At 44.8% G+C, this 25,403-nt stretch overlaps 1 protein-coding gene across 1 annotated transcript in view; it reads right to left on the reverse strand.

Annotated features, from left to right (window-relative positions):
- CPNE8 (copine 8) overlaps positions 1 to 25,055 on the reverse strand; it is a 298,438-nt gene extending 273,383 nt beyond the window's left edge. Inside the window, exon 1 of the mRNA XM_040412364.1 lies at positions 24,702 to 25,055. Coding sequence (XP_040268298.1) covers positions 24,702 to 24,829 — 128 coding nt within the window. The 5' untranslated portion in view covers positions 24,830 to 25,055. The remainder of the gene's footprint in view (positions 1 to 24,701) is intronic.
- Between the last annotated feature and the right edge of the window lie 348 nt (positions 25,056 to 25,403).

Genomic DNA, 25,403 nt, shown 5'->3' on the forward strand with positions numbered 1-25,403 from the left:
TCCCACCCAGCATGGGTATATGTAAAAAGACACCCCAAAACACATTCCTCAACTTCTCCTGAATACAGAGATACCAGATGTGTGACACTTTTTTGCAGCCTAGGTGGGCAAAGGGGCCCATATTCCAAAGAGCACCTTTCGGATTTCACAGGTCATTTTTTACAGAATTTGATTTCAAACTCCTTACCACACATTTGGGCCCCTAGAATGCCAGGGCAGTATAACTACCCCACAAGTGACCCCATTTTGGAAAGAAGAGACCCCAAGGTATTTCGTGATGGGCATAGTGAGTTCATAGAAGTTTTTATTTTTTGTCACAAGTTAGTGGAATATGAGACTTTGTAAGAAAAAAAAAAAAAAAAAAAAATCATCATTTTCCGCTAACTTGTGACAAAAAATAAAAAGTTCTATGAACTCACTATGCCCATCAGCGAATACCTTAGGGTGTGTACTTTCCGAAATGGGGTCATTTGTGGGGTGTTTGTACTGTCTGGCCATTGTAGAACCTCAGGAAACATGACAGGTGCTCAGAAAGTCAGAGCTGCTTCAAAAAGCGGAAATTCACATTTTTGTACCATAGTTTGTAAACGCTATAACTTTTACCCAAACCATTTTTTTTTTACCCAAACATTTTTTTTTTATCAAAGACATGTAGAACTATAAATTTAGAGCAAAATTTCTATATGGATCTCGTTTTTTTTTGCAAAATTTTACAACTGAAAGTGAAAAATGTCATTTTTTTGCAAAAAAATCGTTAAATTTCGATTAATAACAAAAAAAGTAAAAATGTCAGCAGCAATGAAATACCACCAAATGAAAGCTCTATTAGTGAGAAGAAAAGGAGGTAAAATTCATTTGGGTGGTAAGTTGCATGACCGAGCAATAAACGGTGAAAGTAGTGTAGTGCCGATTTGTAAAAAAGGGCCTGGTCTTTAGGGGGGTATAAACCTGTGGTCCTTAAGTGGTTAAATGAGTGTTTATAAGGTCAAAGATAAGGAGCCCGTCACGTGAGCTGGCTGACAGAAGAGAGAAAATTCAGAGGCTGCTACTAGAGCATCTCAGCTACTTACAGAAAAAAGGGCTCCATATTTTTAATAAAGACCAATTTAAAAAAAGATTTTTAGCTAAAATGAGTACAATGCAATAATAATAAAAAAAATTGCCCCCAAAAGGTGTACATAGCCTTTAACGGTGTTTGTCCTGCTTATTATCAAACAACCTGAAAGTACCCTTAGATCTTTTTTAGGGCTCATGCACACGACAGTATTTTGCATTCAGTATACTGGCCGAGTTCAGTATGCGGTACATATACTGAACCATTCATTTCAATGGTTCAGCAAAAAAAACTGAAGTGTCTCCGTGTGCATTCCGTTTCAGTATTTCCATACCATGAAAAGATAGAACATGTCCTATTCCTGTCCGCAAATCACGGTGCTTGACTCCATTCAAGTCAATGGGTCCACAAAAAAAACTGAACCCACATACGGAAATGCATCCGTATGTCTTACGTATCTGTTCCGTTTTTGCGGAACCATCTATTGAAAATGTTATGCCCAGCCCAATTTTTTCTATGTAATTACTGTATAATGTATATGGCATACGGAAAAACGGAACGGAAACAAAAAAACGGAACGGATTCGTAAAAAACTGACCGCAAAACACTGAAAACCATACGGTTGTGTGCATGAGCCCTTACAGGGCATTAAGACCCTTTAGTAGTTTATCTGGTTATATACAGTTGAGTCAGATTATTATGACCACTTTCTACTTTCAATGTTGGTAAAGGAAGTCATAAGTTGTTAGCTGGCTTGGCGAGTATATAAGGTGCGAGATAGGCTGTCTGCACACATATCCCTCATTGCAGTCACGAATAAAAGGGACAGTTTATCAGAGTTGTAAAAAGGGATGATTATTGGCTTTCGGGCCAAGGGTGGCAGTATTTCTGAAACTGCACAGTTTGTGAACTGTTTGCGAGCTGCTGTGGTGAAAGTGTATGGTGAGGGGACAAATGGCACCACTGTGAATAAATGACGTGGAAACTGTGGAGCACCACATGCCAGTGATGTGAGAGGTGAACGTCAGCCACAAAGGTGAGGGTGCATGGACAAGATCCAGTGGAGCAGCTCACTGCCAAATTAAACCAGGGGACTACCAGATGTGTGTCTAAAATAATAATTCAGTGTTGCCTTCTCCGATGTTTTCTGCTTCATTGAATGGAAGAACGTTGTCGTGTCAGGCAAGAAACATCAGAAAGCAAACGCCCTGCAACCATTGCTGGAAGAACAAAAGTGGGTGGTGGCAGTGTTATGGCCTGGGGAAGGTTTCCATGGCCTTCTCTGGGCCCACTCGTCCACCTGGAAGGCACTCTCAAGTCTCAACCGATTTGGGCATAAATCCATCTTTGCAAATCATGTTGTACACTCATACACGCTGATTGTCTTTCCTGGGCCGAATAGGATCTTTCAGCAAGATAATGCGACATGTCACATGGCTGGAAATGTCCAACACTGGTTGAAAGGGCATAACCAAGACTTCCAAGTACTACCGTGGCCCCCTAATTCCACAGTGGAGCATCTGTTGGACCACACTGATCTTCATGTTCGCTCAATGGATCCTTCCCCACACACGTTCCAGAAGCTGGGGGTTCCAGATACCTGTGACAATCTACAGCACCGGGACCCAGCCTGTCTAGCTGATATCTGTGCATGGCAGTTATTTTGGATATCAGCTGGTGGTCATACCAATGTGACTCGACTGTGTATGATCAACTAGGATAAAAAGTAAGACCTACTTCTACAAAGTCTGGACAAACCATGTTGGGCCTCCTTGTTCCCATTTCAATGGCAGTCATCATCACTGTCTGATCTAGGAATACAGATTACGAAATCACCATCACACTTATACAGGACAAGCATTACACCTTACCTTTTGTCCTTGGAGGCCACGCTAACAAATTGGAGAAATAACCACTTTCATACATTAGTAGATCCCACCTTCTTAAAATGATGAAATTCCCACATCCCCTGTATCTCTTTCACTCTGTACCATTATACCTGCACCCCAAGGACAGAAAGAAAAGAGTTCTGTAGATGAGCGAGAGTGGCATTCATAGAATCATCTAAATAGTAGACATAGAAACCCACACAATCTTGTTGATACCTGACCTCCAAATCAATTTCCCACGAATTAAAGTTTTTCCCTTACCTCCAAGCCCATAGTTATCTCTCTGTAATTTCCCTCATTTCTCAGACAGAATGCATTATCACATCCTGGAACCCCAAGAGGTCACAACTCTCAATATTATAAATTCCTATATGTCCTGCTGGACTATAAGTATACTAAGACAGCTTCTTGGATTGCTGACATCCCACAACTCACCGCCTCTATACTACTCTTAACTATTGAAAATAGTATTAAACACCTCACATCTAGCCGATTCATAGAAATGACCCTTCAAATACTGCACAGATCCTATATCACTCCAGTAAGGGGACACAAAATGGGACTATTGTTTTAGATGCTGGGCTGTGGAGCCGGATTTCTACCAATGTTTGTGGAGTTGTCCAGTTCTTCCACAGTTCTGGGACAAAATCTGTGTTTTCATAACCAAATACCGTACCTCCTTAACCCCTTAAGGACCGGGCTCATTTTCACCTTAAGGACCAGGCCATTATTTGCAAATCTGACCAGTGTCACTTTATGTGGTGATAACTTTTAAACGCTTTTACTTATCCAGGCCATTCTGAGATAGTTTTTTGGTCACATATTGTACTTCATGACACTGGTAAAATGGAGTTTAAAAAAAATCTTTATTTTAAAAAAAATACCAAGTTTACCAAAAAATTTAAAAAATTTGCAAATTTCCAAGTTTCAATTTTGTCTACTTCTATAATACATAAAGATACACAAACAAAAGATGAACTGAGACTAAACAGGTTTGAGTACTAAAATATAAATATACTTTATTCAATAATTCATAAAAAATATGTATATGATGTAATACATCAGATAAAAAGGTGGACTACACCTGAGGGGACATCACACAGTCAAAAACAGGTGGGGGCAATGAGGCAACCACAATATACTAGAGAATACATCAAATGCACTGACATGTAAAAATGTCACACATGATTGTCACAAGTATCTAAATCTTATCAAAGTGCAAATGTGCGTCTCTAAGAGTATAACGGTAACGGCAAACACACTGCTAGTTTCATTTGATGTGGTGAGCCTCTACACCTCTATCAATCATGATAGGGGTGTAGAGGCAGTCAAGAAATGTTTGATTGAGACAGAATACACTGATGAATGCAGGGAGTTCATTTTGGACCTGCTCGGTGCTATATAATTAGATATAATTACTTTGCGTTCCAAGATGGCTACTACCTTCAACAGCGGGGAACCGCAATGGGTTCAAATATGGCGCCGACTTACGCCAACATTTTCATGTCGGGCCTGGAGGCTGAACACGTCTATGTGTCCCACCACTTCAGCCATGTGCGGGGGTGGTGGAGATACATAGACGATGTTTTTGTCATCTGGGACGGCACTGAGAATGAGTTGGCTAGTTTTCATGGATTTCTAAATGAAATGGATCCTGAGATCCAGTTCACTCTCACGTACTCCACCGAGCAGGTCCAATTTCTGGACACCATGGTTATGAAGCATGATACTGTACTCGTAACCGATTTGTTTACCAAGCCGACGGACTGTAACAAACTATTGAGGTTTGAGAGTTGTCATCCGCGGTCTATGGTTAAGACATTGCCACGGAGCCAGTTCCTCCGTGTGCAACGTATAGTAAAAGACTCACAGGTACGAACTAAGAGACTGTCTGAGATGGCAGATAAGTTCATCAATAGAGGGTACCCCAGAAGACTGGTTCATAGACAATTGAATGAATTGAAAACAGAGAGTCCGAAGGAAGTAAGCAAGCAGGCGAGGGTGCCATTCATTTCGACATACACTGAAGGCAGTTACAAAATAGCAGGTGCCGTTAAAAAACACTGGCCCATACTAAGCAGCAACTTTGGTAAAGTGAAAGAATTCACGGTACCCCCTCTAATGTCATATAGGAGAGCAGATAACCTGAGGGACAAGTTAGTCAGAGCTGAGGTGGTTGGTGATAAGGCTAAAGTCCAGACGTATATAGGTCGCAAAAAATACGGATGTTATCCGTGTTTGAGCTGTGTTAACTGCAGCTATATGCTTAAAGGGGAGATATTCACACACCCAGTGTTAAATACGCAGTTTGACATACGGCACTTTCTAACCTGTGATAGCTCATATGTGGTCTATCTCTTGTCTTGCCCCTGCAATCTCCTTTATGTAGGGGAGACCATATGTGATGTTAAGACTAGGATGAACTATCACAGATATTCTATTCGCCAAAAGAGGAAAGATCTTCCTGTGCCCAAGCACTTTATTGAAGCTGGACACAGGGAAAAGGACCTCAAATTCAGGGTAATAGATCATATCCCACCACTGAAAAGGGGAGGTAACAGGGAAAAGCTTCTTAAACAACGTGAGATTATGTGGATACACAGGTTACATACATTGAAGCCTGATGGCCTCAATGCAGAATGTAGATGGGAACTATGTGGATAGTAGATGTGCAGTCAGCATGCCGGACGTGGGGGTCCTCTTCCATTTTGTTTTGGTGTGGGGGATATGTAACAGTGTACACTCTTTCTTGAACAAAAGTTGATACATTTTTTCATCTATTTCAGATAAATCTGTAGATGAGCCCAATGACCCTTTATCTGTTTCATTACATGGAGCCGCCTATGGACCCTTGAACACGCCGGTGAATGAAGTGACCATAGAGAGGAGATTAGATGGACGGTGGCGGATGTGTGTCCAAGTGGGCGACTTGATGCGCAATGTGTCTATTGACCTCTATAAATTATTTTACAACTAGCGAACTACATGAGTTGATATACAATATTCACTTGCCACAAGCCGGATAGCGAGTGGTTATATACTGATGTCAGAGTTCGCGGTGCAGATAGATGGGAAGGGTTTGTCCCATTGTAATTGCACATATAATGATTTTGATAGTTGGGGACTCGGTGGAAGAGATGGGATCGCCTCTGGTTGGGGGTCGATTTCATTTTTTCCACCCCGTCCGCCCTTTATACGCTGAGGTTGTAGATTTGTTGCAGCATGCAAGGTTGCGCACTGTCACTACAGGCATCTCCGCGATTGTCCGCTTTGAGATTTTTCAGATCTCCTTGGAAACTGAACACGCCTTCTGGTGCGGCGAGGTGTTTACGCCGTGTCACATGACCTGGCCCTTCTCCCTCCTATGCTGTTGTCCCTGTGATGCGCTCCATTGGATGACGTTGCGGTCCATGGAGTTGGCACATAGGGGCGCGGCAGTGGGGGGCGGGACCAGTGACGTCTGACCCGGAGCGTGAACACGCCCTCTGATGTAGCGTGACGTTTTTCTGTGTCACATGACCTGGCCCTCCTCCCCTCGTTGCTGTTGGTCCTGCGATGCGCTCCATTGGATGACGCTGCGGTCCATGGAGTTGGCACGTAGGAGCGCGGTGACGTAGGGGGCGGGACCAGTGACGTCTGACACGGAGCATGCGCGCTGCAGACTGAGGGACGCCAACGCCGGTCTGTTCTATGGGTCCATGAATGGTGAGCTCCAACAGGTTGATTTTAAGTTTAGATATGATGCAGCTGCATCACAAATAAAAGATTTTAACTCTTTATGCACGGAGCACTTATGCACTTTATGTACATCTTGGGGTTATGTATGCAGGGGACATAAACTCTTTTTTAAAATGGATGTACGTACATATATTGATTGAAATGCACATATCTACTGTAAGCAAGGATGATCACTATTTTGTAATTTTTATATCTTTGTATGACTCTTTTACAAATGTTTACTATGCACAAAAGTCACGTGATGATAGAGTTGGAGATCATGTGACTTGATTGATGACATGTGTAATCACTGATTGTAATTATTTTGTATTGGATTGTGGGTATATATACCTGGTTGTATACACTGTTATGTAGCTTGATAAAGGCCTCATTGAGCAGGCCGAAACGTTGCCGGATTAAAGTCTATTGGGGTCTTCACCCTGTCACCTTAAAGCTGGAAGTGCTGCCTCGTCATTTTGTTAAGTATATATCTTGGAGGAGGGGCCGGCCTCTGTGAGGAATTGCACCCAGTGCACAACGTCTGACTGTGCTGCTGCAGTATTTGGGATTATATATATATATATATATATATATATATACACACATATACATATATATATACACACACACACACACACACACACACACACAGGGAATATGTGTCTCCAAAAATAAATAGAGAGCAGATCAATGCCCTGAGTAAAGACACATACGTGTATAGTAACAGGTAACTCTAAGTGAACACACAGATGACAGAGAACGATCTTCCTGTAACATGTATCAGGTGACCCAGTATAACAACAATAACATATGCCACTTGTGTAGAAATAAATCTTATAGATATCACAAGTATCGATTCCAGATCATATAAAAATACAGGTATATATCTCCATAAGAGCATAGAGGGCAGCTAAGGGCTCTTTCACACTTGCGTTATTGTCTTCCGGCATAGAGTTCCGTCGTCGGGGCTCTATGCCGGAAGAATCCTGATCAGGATTATCCTAATGCATTCTGAATGGAGAGTAATCCGTTCAGGATGCATCAGGATGTCTTCAGTTCCGGAACGGAACGTTTTTTGGCCGGAGAAAATACCGCAGCATGCTGCGCTTTTTGCTCCGGCCAAAAATCCGGAACACTTGCCGCAAGGCCGGATCCGGAATTAATGCCCATTGAAAGGCATTGATCCGGATCCGGCCTTAAGCTAAACGTCGTTTCGGCGCATTGCCGGAGCCGACATTTAGCTTTTTCAGAGTGGTTACCATGGCTGCCGGGACGCTAAAGTCCTGGCAGCCATGGTAAAGTGTAGCGGGGAGCGGGGGAGCAGTGTACTTACCGTCCGTGCGGCTCCCCGGGCGCTCCAGAGTGACGTCAGGGCGCCCCAAGCGCATGGATCACGTGATCACATGGATCACGTCATCCATGCGCATGGGGCGCTCTGACGTCACTCTGGAGCGCCCCGGGAGCCGCACGGACTGTAAGTATACCGCTCCCCCGCTCCCCACTACTACTATGGCAACCAGGACTTTAATAGCGTCCTGGGTGCCATAGTAACACTGAACGCATTTGGAAGACGGTTCCGTCTTCAAATGCTTTCAGTACACTTGCGTTTTTCCGGATCCGGCGTGTAATTCCGGCAAGTGGAGTACACGCCGGATCCGGACAACGCAAGTGTGAAAGAGGCCTAACAATGCCCTAAAAGTTGAGCCATAAGTAAAGGCATATACATGTACAGGAATCGATCACCTAGATAGCCGGGTCCACGCGGAGTGAACACAAAGATCACAGAGATCGATTTACCTGCAGCATATATAAGATGACTAAGTATAGCAACAATATCATATGTCATTTATGCAGGAAACAACCTCACACCGTAAAGTAACAGAACTGTCCAACTCAGGAGAGCCACGTATAATACATAGTAATACCTCCAAAAATAGTTATTAATTTACATTCTCCATATGTCTACTTCATGTTTGGATCATTTTGGGAATGACATTTTATTTCTTGGGGACGTTACAAAGCTTAGAAGTTTAAAAGCAAATCTTTAAATTTTTCTGAAATTTTCCAAAACCCACTTTTTAAAGGGAGTCTGTCACCACATTTGGGCATATTAGACCGATCAAATAGGGTTATATGATCCACCCAGAACTTAAAAACTGTACCTTTGTTGTAGAAAACGGACTTTTGTTTTAGCCGAAAATGAACTTATAAGGTTATGTTAATGAGCCCTCTCAAGTGCCCAGGGCGGTCTCTCAATCCTCGGAGCCCCAGGCAGCACCTCCTAAACGGCTCAAAACCCCGCCCTCCGTGCGCCTCTGCCCGCCCGTTTACTCCCCTCCCCTGTCCTTTTCCAATGCGGCTGTGCGGTCCAAATCGTAGCGGGCGCATGCGCAATGCGATGCCCGCTCCTGGCAGGGCATCGCGATACCTACTGCGCATGCGCCCGCTACGATTTGGACCGCATGAGAGGGCTCATTAACATAACCTTATAAGTTCATTTTCGGCTAAAAGAAAAGTCCGTTTTCTACAACAAAGGTACAGTTTTTAAGTTCTGGGTGGATCATATAACCCTATTTGATCGGTCTAATATGCTGAAATGTGGTGACAGACTCCCTTTAAGGACCAGTTCAGGTCTGAAGTCACTTTGTGAGGCTTACATAATAGAAACCACCCAAAAATGACCCCAATTCTAGAAACTACACCCCTCAAGGTATTCAAAATAGTCATGTGTAATTATACCTTTATGTCTAAATTCATGTTCTCTAAGGGCGCCTGTAGCAGATTTTGAGGCACAGGAGGTTTAAAATGCAAACATATACAGTAAATGTATAAATTACAAGTCAGGTACTTGATGCATAAATGTGTGAAATGAGATGTGACAAATTGCACCAACAATACACCAAATTGTAGCAGAAATGATGACAGAATCCAGGTATATCCACAATACTAAAAGGGAGCCATCACTTCAAAAATAACATCAAAAACTAAAATCCAGAGCATGTGAATGTATCTAGACTATTTGAAGTGGGTGTTACTGCTATGGATTTTGGCCAGTACCCATACAGACATAATTAATGTGGCTTTACAAGATAAACAAAAGACATTTTTGACGCTACTGTTGCAGTCTTTTGGCAGCCTTTGACGTGTTCTTTTTATATCAAAGCTGGGGCTGGATCCATAAAGTAGGAGATGCTGTACAATAACTACATTAAACTTTGCTTTGGAAACCTGCCCACATTTTGGACCCAATCCTGTATTAGAAGCTGCATTAATACTGCGATTGAGACTAAGGCACCTTTCACACGGGCAAGTATAATGCGTGAGGTGAACGCATTGCACCCGCACTGTATCTTGACCAATTCTTTTCAATGAGGCTGTGCACATGAGCGATGTTTTTCATGCAGCACTCGTGCGTTGCGTTAAAATCGCAGCAGGTTCTATATTCTGCGTTTTTCACGCAACACAGGCCCCATACAAATGAATCGGGCTGCGTGAAAATCGCAAGCATCCGCAGGCAAGTGCATGGTTGCTAGGAGATGATGTTAGTAAATAGGGATGAGCAACCCCGGACCCCATTAAAGTATATTCACTGTATTATTTTCCCTTCTAACATGGTTATAAGGGAAAATAATAGCATTCTTAATACAGAATGCTTACTAAAATGTCGATTGAGGGGTTAAAAAAATAAAATTAAAATAAACTCACCTCATCCACTTGATCGCGCAGCCGGTATCGTCTTCTTTCTCCTTCCTGCAGGACCTGCGCTGACATCATCGCGTGTACCATGCGCTGACATCATCGCGTGTACCACGTGTACCAGGTCCTGCAGGAAGAAGAAAAGACGATACCGGCTGCGCAATCAAGTGGATGAGGCGAGTTTATTTTAATTTTATTTTTTTTAACCCCTCAATGGACATTTTTGTAAGAATTCTGTATTAGGAATGCTATTATTTTCCCTTATAACCATGTTAGAAGGGAAAATGATAAAATCAACAGAACACCGAACCCAAACCGGAACTTCAGTGAAGAAGTCCGGGTTCAGGTCTGTGTACCACATTCAGTTTTTTTATCACGCGTGTGCAAAACGCATTGCACTCGCGCAGAAAAAACTGAACAACAGAACGCAATTGCATGCCTACTTACGCGGGTTTGCCGCAATGCACCCGCAACTCATCCGGACAAAATCTGTGACGCCCGAGTGCAAGGGGCCTAAACGTTCCTTCATTGTGCACCTACAAACAGGAGGAGTCCTCTCAATATATACCAGTGCCGGTTTTGTGGGAGCACAGCATGGGAATGGGGTGGAGGATAGACATACAACTTAGTGATCCTGGAGTCAGAGGTGGCAGAACTATTAAGGCAGGAGTGCACATTACAGGGCATGGGAGAGGTGGTCTATCTTCAGGATATGTGATCGGTGGGGGGTCCGCTGATAAGCTGTTCCGCAGTAGCTCTGCCACCATATGTAAACAGCTCTGTCCATTGAAGTAAATGTAAGCAGTGCTACAGTTACCAGTTCGGTCCACTACACAGTGCAGAGAGCTGCATAGTTCTGGTGCCGGAGCTACTACTGAACTGCTAATTGGTGGAGATGCCAGCAGTCGGACTCCTGTAGATTAGATACTGATGGCCAATCCTGAAAATCAAAATTAAAATCCTGGAAAACCTTTTTAAGCCTGAGGTTTTTAGTACCCCCACTGAATTAGGTAATAGGGTGCAAACTCACAACTGTGACAAAGGGATATAAAAATTGTAACACATGAATGTACGGAACAGACGTCTAAATGGCTCCTGTGATATCTCTGCAGAACACTGTATCGGGGGCAGGCACACAGCCAACGAGTGAGAAAGATGTAAAACACGTATGACAGGAGTAAAGGGGAAGATCATTGAAAACAAATGTTTTGTATGAACGCTGGTGTCAATGTATCATCGACAAACAAAAGCAAAATGAACGCTGGCTCCCGATCAATGCCTAGTAATATAATCCATCAAAATGGACCTTTACACTCTAACCTCGAGGCTTTATCAGCTCTTAAGAATGCGGCCAAATTTAGGCTTTATATTCTGCATGTTAATTAAAGGGGTTCTCCCATGAAAAGCAGTTTTTAACCTATCCACAGGATAGGTGATACATTTTGTGAAGGGGTCTGACCACTGGAACCTCCAGAAATCCCTACAATGAGGGTCCCCAAGTCTACACTTTGAATGGAGCAGTAATGTGCATGTTGGTCCACTGCACCATTGACTTCTATGGCACTGAAGGTGCCCCGTCTACGCCATTCTCATAGAAGTGAATTAAGAAGTGGTCTGTAATGCGTACTGCTGCTCCATTCAGAGGGCATTCACAGACCATCGGACACCTCCACCAGCAGTAAAAGCATGCTTTTTCTTTTTTAACCAACAATTTACTTTTTAAAATCACAAATGGTAAATTAAAGGCAAAATATCCAGATGGATCTCACTGACTCTAACGGGGCCTGTTGAGTTTTTTTTTTTTTTTTTTTACAGGAGGAATACTGCTGCTGATTGTAAAGTCCAACGGAAATACAGACAGAGCAGAACCTTACAAGTAATGTTATACTGTTACAGGGTTGCGCTTTTTAGGGATCGACCGATTATCGGTTTTACCGATATTATCGGCGGATATTTAGGATTTTCAAAGTTATCGGTATCCGATAACGAATCAGGAACAAAGATCGCGCTGCTGTCAGCGCTCTCCGTGTTCCCTCAGCAGCACAGGGGAGAAGGAAGCAGTGTCTCCCTCCCTCTGTGCCGCTGCCACCAATGAAAGGAGAGAGGAGATGAGGAGGGGAGAGGCTGTTGCCACTGCGCCACCAATGATGTTAACTCACTCATTCATTCAAATTCAACAGGAGGTCACCTCCTAACAGCGTCCCTACCCTGACCCTAACTCCTAACTGCATGGGCCGACCTTAAAGGTAGGAGGACCCATGCGCAGGAACCTCGGATCCCTAACTCACCCTCCGTCCGGTCCCTGCGCTAGGAGTCAGGGTAAGACGACCTACTCCTCCTAGACGCGGAGGAGCAGGAGTCTCACTGGCCAAGCTGTTGGGAAAAAGGGGGACACAAACAGCTTTACGGGTATGGCAGGCGAACTAGAAGTTCCACCAACCTGCCACAGCCTTGCTGACTGGATCCCTGTGCAACAGGAATCCAGAACCGTAAACTGCACAAAGTAACAAGGAAGGTCCCAACAGAACATCACATACAACATGACATACAAAAAGACATAAACATAAACTTAAACTAAAGCACAATATGGTTATGACATTAAGGTTTATGACCACAGGGGTGGCTCTTACTGGCAGGTAAAAAATACATGAGGCTGCTCTCAGCTAAGCATGGCTGAAGCAACCTGAAGGCCTGCAAAAGCAGTGAGGCTTTATAGGCCAAGAAGCCACACCCCACAGTCGGACACACCCAGTGATCACACACACTAGGAAGGGGATTAACCCTTCCAACACCAGGGAAGGGAAAACACCACTTAAAGGGAACGTGCACACAATAACATAAAACACAGTGCACACATCCACACATCACACACAAAACCGCATGCGCAGGGTAGCGAGCTGCATGGCACAGCTCAGCCTGCTACGCTGCCACATACATACTGTTGCCAGCGGCAACCACAGGTGAGGCCAATACCACAGCCCTCACCTGTGATTGAACACCAATGAAAACCGCTGACAACCGCATGCGGTTCAGGAGTCACGGTCATAGCCATGGCCGTGACACTCCCACCCCTCAAAGCCCCCCCACCAAAAAAAGACACGTGAGGGACTCAGACAAGGGGATAGGAGAAGGGGACGTCCACTCTCAGTGCCGGTTCTAAAAAGGGGTCGCTGTCAGCTGCATCCTCTCCCGGCTCACACTAGCCAGTCCGACGAGGACTGCAGCCCGCACCAGCAACAAAGAGAAAAGAACCACTGAGAGATGGACGAGGGGACTCTCCACTCACGTCCCCACTCCAGTCGCTGCCAGCAGACACTCCTAACCAGCAAGCAGCCGGACCACCTACGGAGTGCTGCCAGCAAACGACCAGAGATGGGAACATGGAGAGGGACGAGGGATCCCCAACACGGACACGGAAGGTAAGGTGGCGGGGAATAAGCCACCAACCGTGCCGTTAACGGAGAACCCCCAGGAACGCTCTCCCTCCGGAGAACGCGCATGCAGGCCACAAGGATATGGCACTGCATGCTGCACCCTCTTTCGAAGGTATGCATACCGCATACCAAACAAACACCACGTGTTCTAAAAATCAGGGGGAACGCCAAACGAGGCAACGATGATGGCAGGGAAACGCCACTCACCGCGCCGTCAGAGGCGAAACCCCCAAAACGCTCTCCCTCCGAAGAGCGCGCATGTACCCCTTACGCAGACGGCGGTACATGCTTCACCCTCTTTCGAGGGAAGCATACTCCCACCCCTCAAAGCCCCTCCCAACAACAAAAGGGGAAAGTTGGTGAGGCATAAGAAACAATGGGAGGGGGGGAGGGGAAAGACAAACAAAAAGGGGACACCAACACGGACAACGGTGAGCTGGGAATGGCGGGGAATGCCACTCACCGCGCCGTAAATGGTGAGCCCCATAACGCTCTCCCTCCGGAGAACGCGCATGCACCCCATCCGCAGATAGCGGTGCATGCTTTACCCTCTTTCGAGGGAGCGCCACGTAAGAAGCGACTGTGGTCATACTGTCACGTCTGAGGATGGGGGAAATCCTCAGCCGTGCGATGCCAGATGCTGTTGGCCTACTCAGCCAGGAGAACAGGATAGGGAGCAGGTCACCTCCTAACAGCGTCCCTACCCTGACCCTAACTCCTAACTGCATGGGCCGACCTTAAAGGTAGGAGGACCCATGCGCAGGAACCTCGGATCCCTAACTCACCCTCCGTCCGGTCCCTGCGCTAGGAGTCAGGGTAAGACGACCTACTCCTCCTAGACGCGGAGGAGCAGGAGTCTCACTGGCCAAGCTGTTGGGAAAAAGGGGGACACAAACAGCTTTACGGGTATGGCAGGCGAACTAGAAGTTCCACCAACCTGCCACAGCCTTGCTGACTGGATCCCTGTGCAACAGGAATCCAGAACCGTAAACTGCACAAAGTAACAAGGAAGGTCCCAACAGAACATCACATACAACATGACATACAAAAAGACATAAACATAAACTTAAACTAAAGCACAATATGGTTATGACATTAAGGTTTATGACCACAGGGGTGGCTCTTACTGGCAGGTAAAAAATACATGAGGCTGCTCTCAGCTAAGCATGGCTGAAGCAACCTGAAGGCCTGCAAAAGCAGTGAGGCTTTATAGGCCAAGAAGCCACACCCCACAGTCGGACACACCGCGGGAGCTGGCTGCAGAATCAGATAGCCGCACCAGACCTCTATGACAAGTAGCTGCCGCACCTGAGGGGTTAACTGCCGCGGATCGCAGCTACTGATCATAGAGGTCGGGTGCGGCTATATGATTCTGCAGCCAGCACCCGCCTCCTGTATAAGAATTAATTGGCGATTTATCTTCATTGGTGGCGCAGTGCGCCCTACCCCCCCCCAACCCCCCACCCAACCCCAGTATTAAAAACATTGGTGGTGCCCCCCCACCCAAGCCCCCCAGTATTAATAATTGGTCACAGGGTCCCCTCCTCCTCATTGATGGCAGTGGCAACTTCTGATCGGAGCCCCAGCAGTGTAAGCCTGGGGCTCCGATATCCGATCGGTTACCATGGCAGCCAGGACGCTACTGAAGCCCTGGCTGCCATGGTAAGCTCCCTGCTGCCATGTGCACAAAGCACAGGGCAGCAGGGAGAGTGTAAAGTCCTATTTACCCCAATAGAGCTCTATCAGGGTGAATAGGACAAGGGTTCTAGCCCCAATGGGGGCTAAAAGTTATTAAAAAAAAAAAAAAAAAACACACCAAAATATTAAGTATAAATGAAAAAGAAAGATTTACAAAAAAAAAAAAAGCTACACGTTAACAATAAACATGTTCATTTTCAGCAGATTTGTATAGGAATTTTTTGTTTTTTCAAAAATGAAAATGCACAGAATATCGGTATAAATTATTGGCCTGAAAGTTCGCCGATTATTGGTATCGGCTCTAAAAAAAAATCTATATATCGGTCGATCCCTAGCGCTTTTAGCCAATAACCACACTTGTGGTCATATGTTATGTGTGCTCTTCAGAGGTAGACAATGGTGACAATGTATAATGTAATCAAAAAAGATCTGTGGTCAGGGCAAATGTATTGTACAGGCCCGAGGTAAGGGAAACACTTAGGCTTCATTCACACAGTCCGTGAGATACTGACTGGCATCCTGCTTAGTGCCGGGGCATCATTGGTTGCTTTGACACCATGTGCTTTGTGCCGCCGCAGTACAGTAATACACTCGTATAGATCATACGGCACAACATAACAACCAATCGCGCGTGCGGTCGTGCACTAAGCAAGATGCCAGTCTGGTATCTCAAGGACAGTGTTCCACGGACGTGTGAATGAAGCCTTATTTAGATATGTAGTTTTACTGCTTTGGCGCTGCTTCCCCTGCATTACTAGAAGTGCTGCTGGGTGTTGACATTCTAGGTAATGTTTAACAGTTACTGAGCAAGCAACCATCAGTGTTCGGTCAGAGGATACCTGTCATCATTTTATACATAATCATTTTCCTTTAACCTTTTACAGTGTGTTGCAAAAACGTTCACCCCTCCCAGTCTTCCCTCTTGGAGTTTTCTCAGTTTTATTGCATTACAAAATGGAATTAAACGGATTTTAATTTAGATTTTTTTGTAATGGGCCTGAATGAAAAAAATACCTTCTCTAAGACCTCATGCACACAACTGTATTCTGGGTCCGCATCCAATCTGCATTCTTTGCGGATCGCACATGGACCTATTCATTTCTATGGGTCCACAAGAAATACGATTAGCAGATGTATGACATCCATGTGCTGTCCGCATTTGTGCTGCGGCTCTGCAAATTACAGAACCTGACGCATACTTGTCCAGTCTGCAGACAAAAACAGCCATATCTACAAGAAAATTCCGCCATGCACACAGATAGTTTCCGTATTTGGCGGATCCGTGATTTGAAGGCCTAAAAATTAATTAAAAACCGAAAAGTTGTGAGTGCATATGAATCCACCTCCTTTGCTAAGAAACCTCTAAATAAAGTCAGAGACAACTGAATAAACTCTGAAGTCAAATAATTATTTAACCCTTTCACGACATCCACAGTTCATGTACGGCGGATGTCGGCACTTTAAAGATGGCACCCGCTCTATAGCATGGAGTGCACCATAGCCACCGAGTTTCTGCTTTTTCACACAGCAGACACCCAGGGCTAATGTCCATAACGCCAATTACAGACATTTAACGGCATCTATAGTGTCTTTCCCTGAGATCACTGTGCTCCCAGGGCCGACACTGAAATCGGGGAAGCCGTTCATTGGTGGTGATAGGCGTGGTAGCCTCCAACAGGCTCCAGCCTATCACAGGTATATTCTCATGGACACCTGCAGGTGGCAGCGCTCCATAAGAATATACTGAATTTCCCATACACTAATGGATTAAATCACAGTAGTATATGGAAAAAGCGATCTAAAGACTACAGGGCACATTTATTAAGACCAGCGTTTTAGAAATGTCTATTCTTGTCTGCAATTGCAGACAAAAATAGGACATGGTGTATCCTTTTTGCGGGGTCGCTGAGCAAAAGTATAGACGCGGACAGCAATTGGTATGCTGTCTGTATCTTTTGCAGCCCCATTGAAATAAATGGGTCCACATCCTTTTCACAAACTTGCGGAATGGATGCGGGCACAAACATACGGTTGTCTGAATGAGCCCTGATACAGAGAAAAATGCTACCGTAAACGGAGCTTAAGGTCTGTTCACATCATGTGTGTAACATGCATTTGCTATCATTAGCCAAATGGATGTCAAACAGCAAGAAATCCATAAACGCCCAAATAGGATATAAAAAGCCTATGATAAATCCGACAAAAGTCAGCAGTTGTCAGGAGCCTTTCACACTGGTTTTAAACTTAAAGGGAACCTGTCACCGGGATTTTGTGTATAGAGCTGAGGACATATGCAAGTTTATTATACATGGTATCGCAAAAGTCCAATGTATGTGGAACTGCCCTTATAATCATTTATATTTGATTGATCGGATCCTATTTTCAACATACATGGAATTGGATCCACGTTTTCCTTCCCAACTCCTAATTAAAGACGCCCTATATAAAAGGACTAGAAGACCGCAGTTCTGGAACTACTGAGGAAGAGGCAAGTAGCCTCGAAACGCGTCTAGTCCCCAGCTAACTGCGGCGTCTCTACCCTACACAACCGGTACCGGACTAAATAAGAACAAATGTGCGCACAGAAAGTTCTTTGAAAGAAGGAAGAGATTATATCGTTATCACATAGGACCTGTGGTAACATAGAGCGTTTGCCTATATTGACATAGGACCTACGGATCACCTGACTGGACACCTGACCTAGACGTCACTAAAGACACACCCACTGGATGACGTAGCGGAAGGACGTTGACTCCGCGATTTACCTGCTACACGTGTCTCCAGCGTCCCTGCAAACAACCAGTATCCCGCACCTCTTGGACTGGGTTTGGATATATACGTTAGTAGGCAGATTTTGCCATCACCACCCATACACCAGAGAGAAGGAGCGGTAAGCGATTTTGTGTTGTATTGGGCACCAGAACTTTATAGACATATAAGTGAGACCTTTCTGGATTTTCCTGAATGTGACGCACGGATCTAGTGCTACACATGTATTAGCATATATATTGGGCATTTTCCTCATCTTATCCTAATCCAAACACATTGGACATTTGTATTATCAATCCGACATAACATTGCTGCTATTTTGGACACTTTTGCTGCTACATTTTGCCACCGTATTGATTTGCTTGCTGTGTTATTTGCTGTATACTATTTTATTGAATGCCATTTTATTAAATACCACATACATCAGATTTTAATGTTGTATTGACTGTGTGCTGAATTAAATTGTTAGTATACACTCCAGAAAGTGGTTGTGCCTTTTCACCATTTTTCCTCATTCTATGACTTGTTATACTGGGTAGGTGACCCAGAGATTAGTGCACCCACTGCTATCTATCCACCGAGGTGTTGAGCCTTCCATTTTTTTCCTCTTTTTCAAGAATAGTGATTTATAGTAACAGGAGTGAGAAAGATGTGGACTGCCCATGGAAGGTATCTGTATGGACACGTCCGTGTGCATGAGCCCTTAGGCACCACAACAAAGTACTACACTATATAATTTACACTAAAGTCATATAATTAAATATGTAAGGGTACTTTCACACTTGCGTTGCTGGATTCCGGCAGGCAGTTCTGTCGCCGGCAATCTGTATGCAAACAGAAACAATTTGTAGACGGATCCGGATCCGTCTCACAAATGCATTGCAATACCGGATTCGTCTCTCTGTTGTCATCTGGAAAAACCGATCCGGTATTTATTTTTTTACATTTTTAAAGGTCTGAGCATGCGCAGACCGGAAGACCGGATCCGTCGATGCGACAATTTTAATGCCGGATCCGGCACTAATACATTCCTATGGAAAAAAAATGCCGGATCCGGCATTCTGGCAAGTAACATAGTACATAAGGCCGAAAAAAATACATTTGTCCATCCAGTTCGGCCTGTTATCCTGCAAGTTGATCCAGAGGAAGGCAAAAAAAAAAAAAACTGAGGTAAAAAAATAAAAAAGTGTTTAGGATTTGTGGCCGGAGAGAAAAATGCAGCATGCTGCGTTTTTTTCTCCGTCCAAATACCGTAAAAGGACTGAACTGAAGACATCCTGATGCATACTGAACTGAATGCTCTCCATTCGGAATGCATTAGGATAAAACTGATCAGTTCTTTTCCGGTATTGAGCCCCTAGGACAGAACTCATAACAGAAAACTTTGACGTAAGTGTGAAAGTACCCTAAATGTTAAGTGTTTTTTCCTGCTGGGAAATATTGTATTCATGAGTTAAAGGAAGCCTAGGTTAGGGCAGGACTGAAAACTATTGTTTTATTCCAGCAGGCGTCACTTCTGCAAGTGTCCGGGAACAGGTTCCTGATTGTGAAGCGCTCTGTGCTTGGTGACCCCCTCCGCTCTGCTCTAAAGGGGAGCATCCAGCCAGAACACCGCAATGGCCGCTCAGAGCAGAGAAGGGTGGGAATGTTCTTGGTTTCCAACTGTCCAGAAATTTCTGGGCAGTGAAAATAGGCGACTTTTTTCCTGTGTCTGCGAAAATAAATTGATGTGTCCATAATGAGTTGTTATCAGTATATTGAGATGTAGTCATTTCTTATCATCTTTATCATTCATGATGGTTTTACAATTTGTCCGTAATTTTTGGATAAGTTGTTCATAAAAATTCTGGTTGGCCACCCTGGGTATGTTTATCCACCTTGCCGCAGCCCCTAACTATGCTATTAGCAGTTTTGCAGGGTCAAAGCTGATGACAGACTCCCTTTAATCTTAACCAGCTAGCTTAGAAATGCTATGCAGTATATAATATTATATATATATATATATATATATATATATATCTCCGTCTCTCTAGGCTTAGTCCAGTGGGCAGCCTAGCTCAGTGACGGGGATACAGAGCCAGATATCCGTCACTACTGCATGACTCCATACAACATACATCCGCATGAATAAAATACATAACGAAAGTCATAATGAACCCTCCGCATAAAACTATACACAACTTTGTTCAGTTTTTCATCCTCTTTAATAGGAATCTGGATTAACAGTGAATTTCATGGACAGTCATGGAGCCTTGCAGGGCTAGCTCATCCTATGTAATGTAACGAGACCTTTCACTTACAAATCCATTGCTTCATTTTGGAGAAAAAGTACTTTTAACCCCTTGGCGACCATGGCATCTGAGCAGTGCAGACATAGGGAAAGCCATACAAAAAAAAATAAAAAATTGCAGAATTGTATTTTTTTTCACCCCATTTTGAATTTTTTCCAGCTTCTCATTACATCACATGCAATGTTAAACAGCAAAACATAAGTCCTCAGAAGGCCATGTGAATGAAAAAAAAAATAAAAAAGTATGGCTCTGGAAAGGCAGGGAGCGAAAAATGAAAACTAAAAAAAAATGGAAAATGGAAAATTGCAAGTTCCTCTAAGGGTTAATGCATATGCAAATGAGCAGTCACATTTACCAAGGCCAGGCGCCACTCCGTGCACCCTTACTCTTTCTCCTACCCCTGCGAGACTCACTCTCCTCTTCTTAAGGACTCATTCAGACAGCCGTATGCAAAAAAAAAAACAGATCCGCATTTTTGCAGACACCATACGACCGTCTGAATGAGCCCTAATGACAGCAAGGCGAGATGACTATTCAGTAACCTGTCCCTGTAAATCAGGAAGGAGAAGGAGGTCTTGGCAGAGGTAGTAGGAGGGGCCAGGGTGCACACTATGTCTTGAGCCCGCCCTTAGTGCACTTAACTGCTCATTCTCCAGAATGAAGCAATGGATCTCCAAGTAAAAGGTATCATTATATGTAGCTGAGCTAGCCTTACATCGTGGCTGGTGTAACAAGGAATTTCCGGTGACAGACTATTTCCCAATATCATTAATTGCATAATATCATTAAAATGAACATTTCATAATGAGGTTGTTTTCTGTGTGCAAAGCAGATCCCCATACGTCTGACATCCGCAGAATAAGCTGCTATAACCAGATAACCCGACAGCTATCCATGTATGATAAATTGCCTTTGAAACATCTGCAGGTGAGACAGCACAGCTTCTAGCAGACTATACAGACATACAATGATCCCACAGGCATCTCACAACTGTTGTGTGCTACCTGTTCACAGGTTTAACCAAATGAAACCAACCAGGATCAGGATAATCATCAAATGTGCTAAATCTACAGACAGGAAAACCTTCTGTATCCGATCCATTTCCCCTAACATTGGGCATTGGTTCTGGAAGCTCCCCAGACATGAAAAGTGCAGGATCCACTGAAAGTCATCGGATGGGCAGATATGGAAATAGAATACAAAGTGACAAGCTTGTGACACATCAACGATAAGGACAGCAGGAGACACAAGCAGTTGCTATGGGTTACAGCACTTCCCAACACATGACGACCTTCTACATACAAGTGTATCCCCACATAGAGGTATAGTCTAGGAACACGTCCCCGGTGCATGTGTAAACTGCAAATAACAGAGCATGATGAAGATATTTACTGGAGTGCATGACGGTGTGCTTCCTGGTCCTGGCACATCAGTCACTGCCCAGGCTTCACCAACTTCAGATAGGGATATATGAAGGAAGACATACATACCCCAGGGTGATATGAAGGAAGAGAGAGATACCACAAGGCGATATGAAGGAAGAGATAGATACCCCAGGGCGATATGAAGGAAGAGATAGATACCCCAGGGCGATATGAAGGAAGAGATAGATACCCCAGGGCGATATGAAGGAAGAGATAGATACCCCAGGGCGATATGAAGGAAGAGAGAGATACCACAAGGCGATATGAAGGAAGAGATAGATACCCCAGGGCGATATGAAGGAAGAGATAGATACCCCAGGGCGATATGAAGGAAGAGATAGATACCCCAGGGCGATATGAAGGAAGAGATAGATACCCCAGGGCGATATGAAGGAAGAGAGAGATACCCAGGCGATATGAAGGAAGAGATAGATACCCCAGGGCGATATGAAGGAAGAGATAGATACCCCAGGGCGATATGAAGGAAGAGATAGATACCCCAGGGCGATATGAAGGAAGAGATAGATACCCCAGGGCGATATGAAGGAAGAGATAGATACCCCAGGGCGATATGAAGGAAGAGATATATACCCCAGGGCGATATGAAGGAAGAGATAGATACCCCAGGGCGATATGAAGGAAGAGATAGATACCCCAGGGCGATATGAAGGAAGAGATAGATACCCCAGGGCGATATGAAGGAAGAGATATATACCCCAGGGCGATATGAAGGAAGAGATAGATACCCCAGGGCGATATGAAGGAAGAGATAGATACCCCAGGGCGATATGAAGGAAGACAGAGATACCCCAGGGCGATATGAAGGAAGACAGAGATACCCCAGGGCAATATGAAGGAAGACAGAGATACCCCAGGGCGATATGAAGGAAGACAGAGATACCCCAGGGCGATATGAAGGAAGACAGAGATACCCCAGGGCGATATGAAGGAAGACAGAGATACCCCAGGGCGATATGAAGGAAGACAGAGATACCGCAAGGCGATATGAAGGAAGAGAGAGATACCCCAGGGCAATATGAAGGAAGACAGAGATACCGCAAGGCGATATGAAGGAAGAGATAGATAACACAAGGCGATATGAAGGAAGAGATAGATATCCCAGGGTGATATGAAGGAAGAGATAGATAACACAAGGCGATATACCTGTGCGAATCTCCGATGCATAGCATCGTCATATGTGCTGGACGAAAGCAATATGTGTGTGTTTGCATGTATACACAATATTGTATGTTATGTATGCACTGTATGCTTATGTTGTGTATGAATGGTACGTGTGGATATGTGTCTGTTAGCATGTACATATGCATATCACATATATTATATGTTTGTACATATGTTTTGCCAACTCTTATCCACAGAATTTCAGCTCATAATAGGCACCCTTTTCTGTTATCTGTATTACCAGTTCTGGTTCTCTCCAGGATTACAAAGGGTTAAACAGTTGCCCACATTTACCAACAGCATTTCTTTCCAGCTAAGACATAGATGGCAGACCTGTTGTGGGGGTGCACACATGCATTGCCGTGCGCCCTGGATTTAGCAATCACTTTGAAGAAAATTAACAATTAATGTAAATCTGGGCGCTCTACTGCCCTGAACTTCCAACTTCGCTTTGCTAAAAAAAGAACAACTATCATTTCTGCCAATACAAATATTAACCCAGGAACCATAACCCTGGTAAACATGGAAAAGAGCCATGTCTGTGTGCCAGGACCCACAACCCTAATAAACATGGCAAAGAGCCATGTCTGTGTGCCAGGACCCACAACCCTGGTAAACATGGCAGAGAGCTATGTCTGTGTGCCAGGACCCACAACCCTGGTAAACATGGCAAGGAGCCATGTCTATGTGCCAGGACCCACAACCCTAATAAACACAGCAAATAGCCATGTCTGTGTGCCACGATCCACAACTCTGGTAAACATGGCAAAGAGCCATGTCTGTGTGCCACGATCCACAACCCTGGTAAACATGGCAAATAGACATGTCTGTGTGCCAGGACCCACAACCCTGGTAAACATGGCAAAGAGCCATGTCTGTGTGCCAGGACCTACAACCCTGGTAAACGTGACACCAATTCACATGTGTGCCAGGACATCCAACCACAGGGGTACAGGGGAATCCCCCGGTGGGCCCTTGAGCAAGGTGGGCCCCTAGTCTCCCACCCCCTGCACAAGTGGCACATAACACAGTAGACGTACTGCACTACGTACATACATACATGTACAGCACCTCAACAAGCCGATGTTCATATAAAAAACTTGTTAAATTATTTATTATATTTGAATGTATCCCTATGGTGGGCCCCCAAAATAAATTTTACTGGGGGGCCCTAGGTACCCCAGTCCGACACTGCATCTAACAGTATAGTTAAGCTTGTGCCAGGATAAACCCTGGTAAACATGGCATGTGTGCCAGGACATGTATAAACATGACATAGCGCCAGAAGTGTGCCAGGACATCTAACCCCCATAATAATGGCATACAGCTAAATGCCAGGACACGACCCGGGTGAGCATGTGCCAGGGCATGTACCCATATGGCATATACTGTGCGCCAACACATGTAACCCCAGTAAACACGGCTTGTTGGGGCATGTGCTGACCCGGGAGATGGCGGGTACACGGCCACCATGTCTCTGCCTGCACTCACAAGAACTTTCCGAAAAGCAGCAGGAGTGGACCCAGTGGCCCCCAGAGTCTCCTCACCTGCATGAAATGGTTAACTCCACTTTGGTAGCTGGGATGCTGGCACTGAAGGGGTTAAACTCCCCCAGAGAAGCCGTATTCCTAAAGCCGAAATCCATTTCGAACCCCAGTTTATCCGGTCCGAACATGGGGAGAAGCGGAGAGTTTCTGGAAGAACCTGAGGTGAGCGGGGGACGGAGAGCCGGGAGCTCCAGCAGCACTCGCTCCTCTGTCAGCTAGTAAGGGTGTGCGGCGTGCAGCGCCAGACATCTCACCGAGGGGAGGAGGTGGAGGGCGGGCACAGCGCACGGCTCTGGTCGCCTCATATGGTGGAATTCCCCGACTCACCCACCCGGAGACGTCAGTGGGGCACAGCCGTTATGTCTTATGTCAGTATGCTCATGTCGGTTTCTTGTTTACAGGAAGTGAGGACATTTACTTCATCTCAATATTTAGGCAAGGGAAGTTTGTAGGAAACTTGGCCAACATTGAAAAAGCGGCCTTGCAGCTGCTGCAGAACCTCACAGTACACACCTCTTCTGCTGCAGAACCTCACAGTACACACACCTCAGCTGCTGCAGAACCTCACAGTACACACCTCTTCTGCTGCAGAACCTCACAGTACACACACCTCAGCTGCTGCAGAATCTCCTAACACGCACCTCAGCTGCTGCAGAATCTCCTAACACACACCCCGGCTGCTGCAGAACTTCCTAAAACGCA

Source organism: Bufo bufo, chromosome 1 (assembly GCF_905171765.1).
Source record: "Bufo bufo chromosome 1, aBufBuf1.1, whole genome shotgun sequence".
NCBI classification, from domain to species: domain Eukaryota; kingdom Metazoa; phylum Chordata; class Amphibia; order Anura; family Bufonidae; genus Bufo; species Bufo bufo.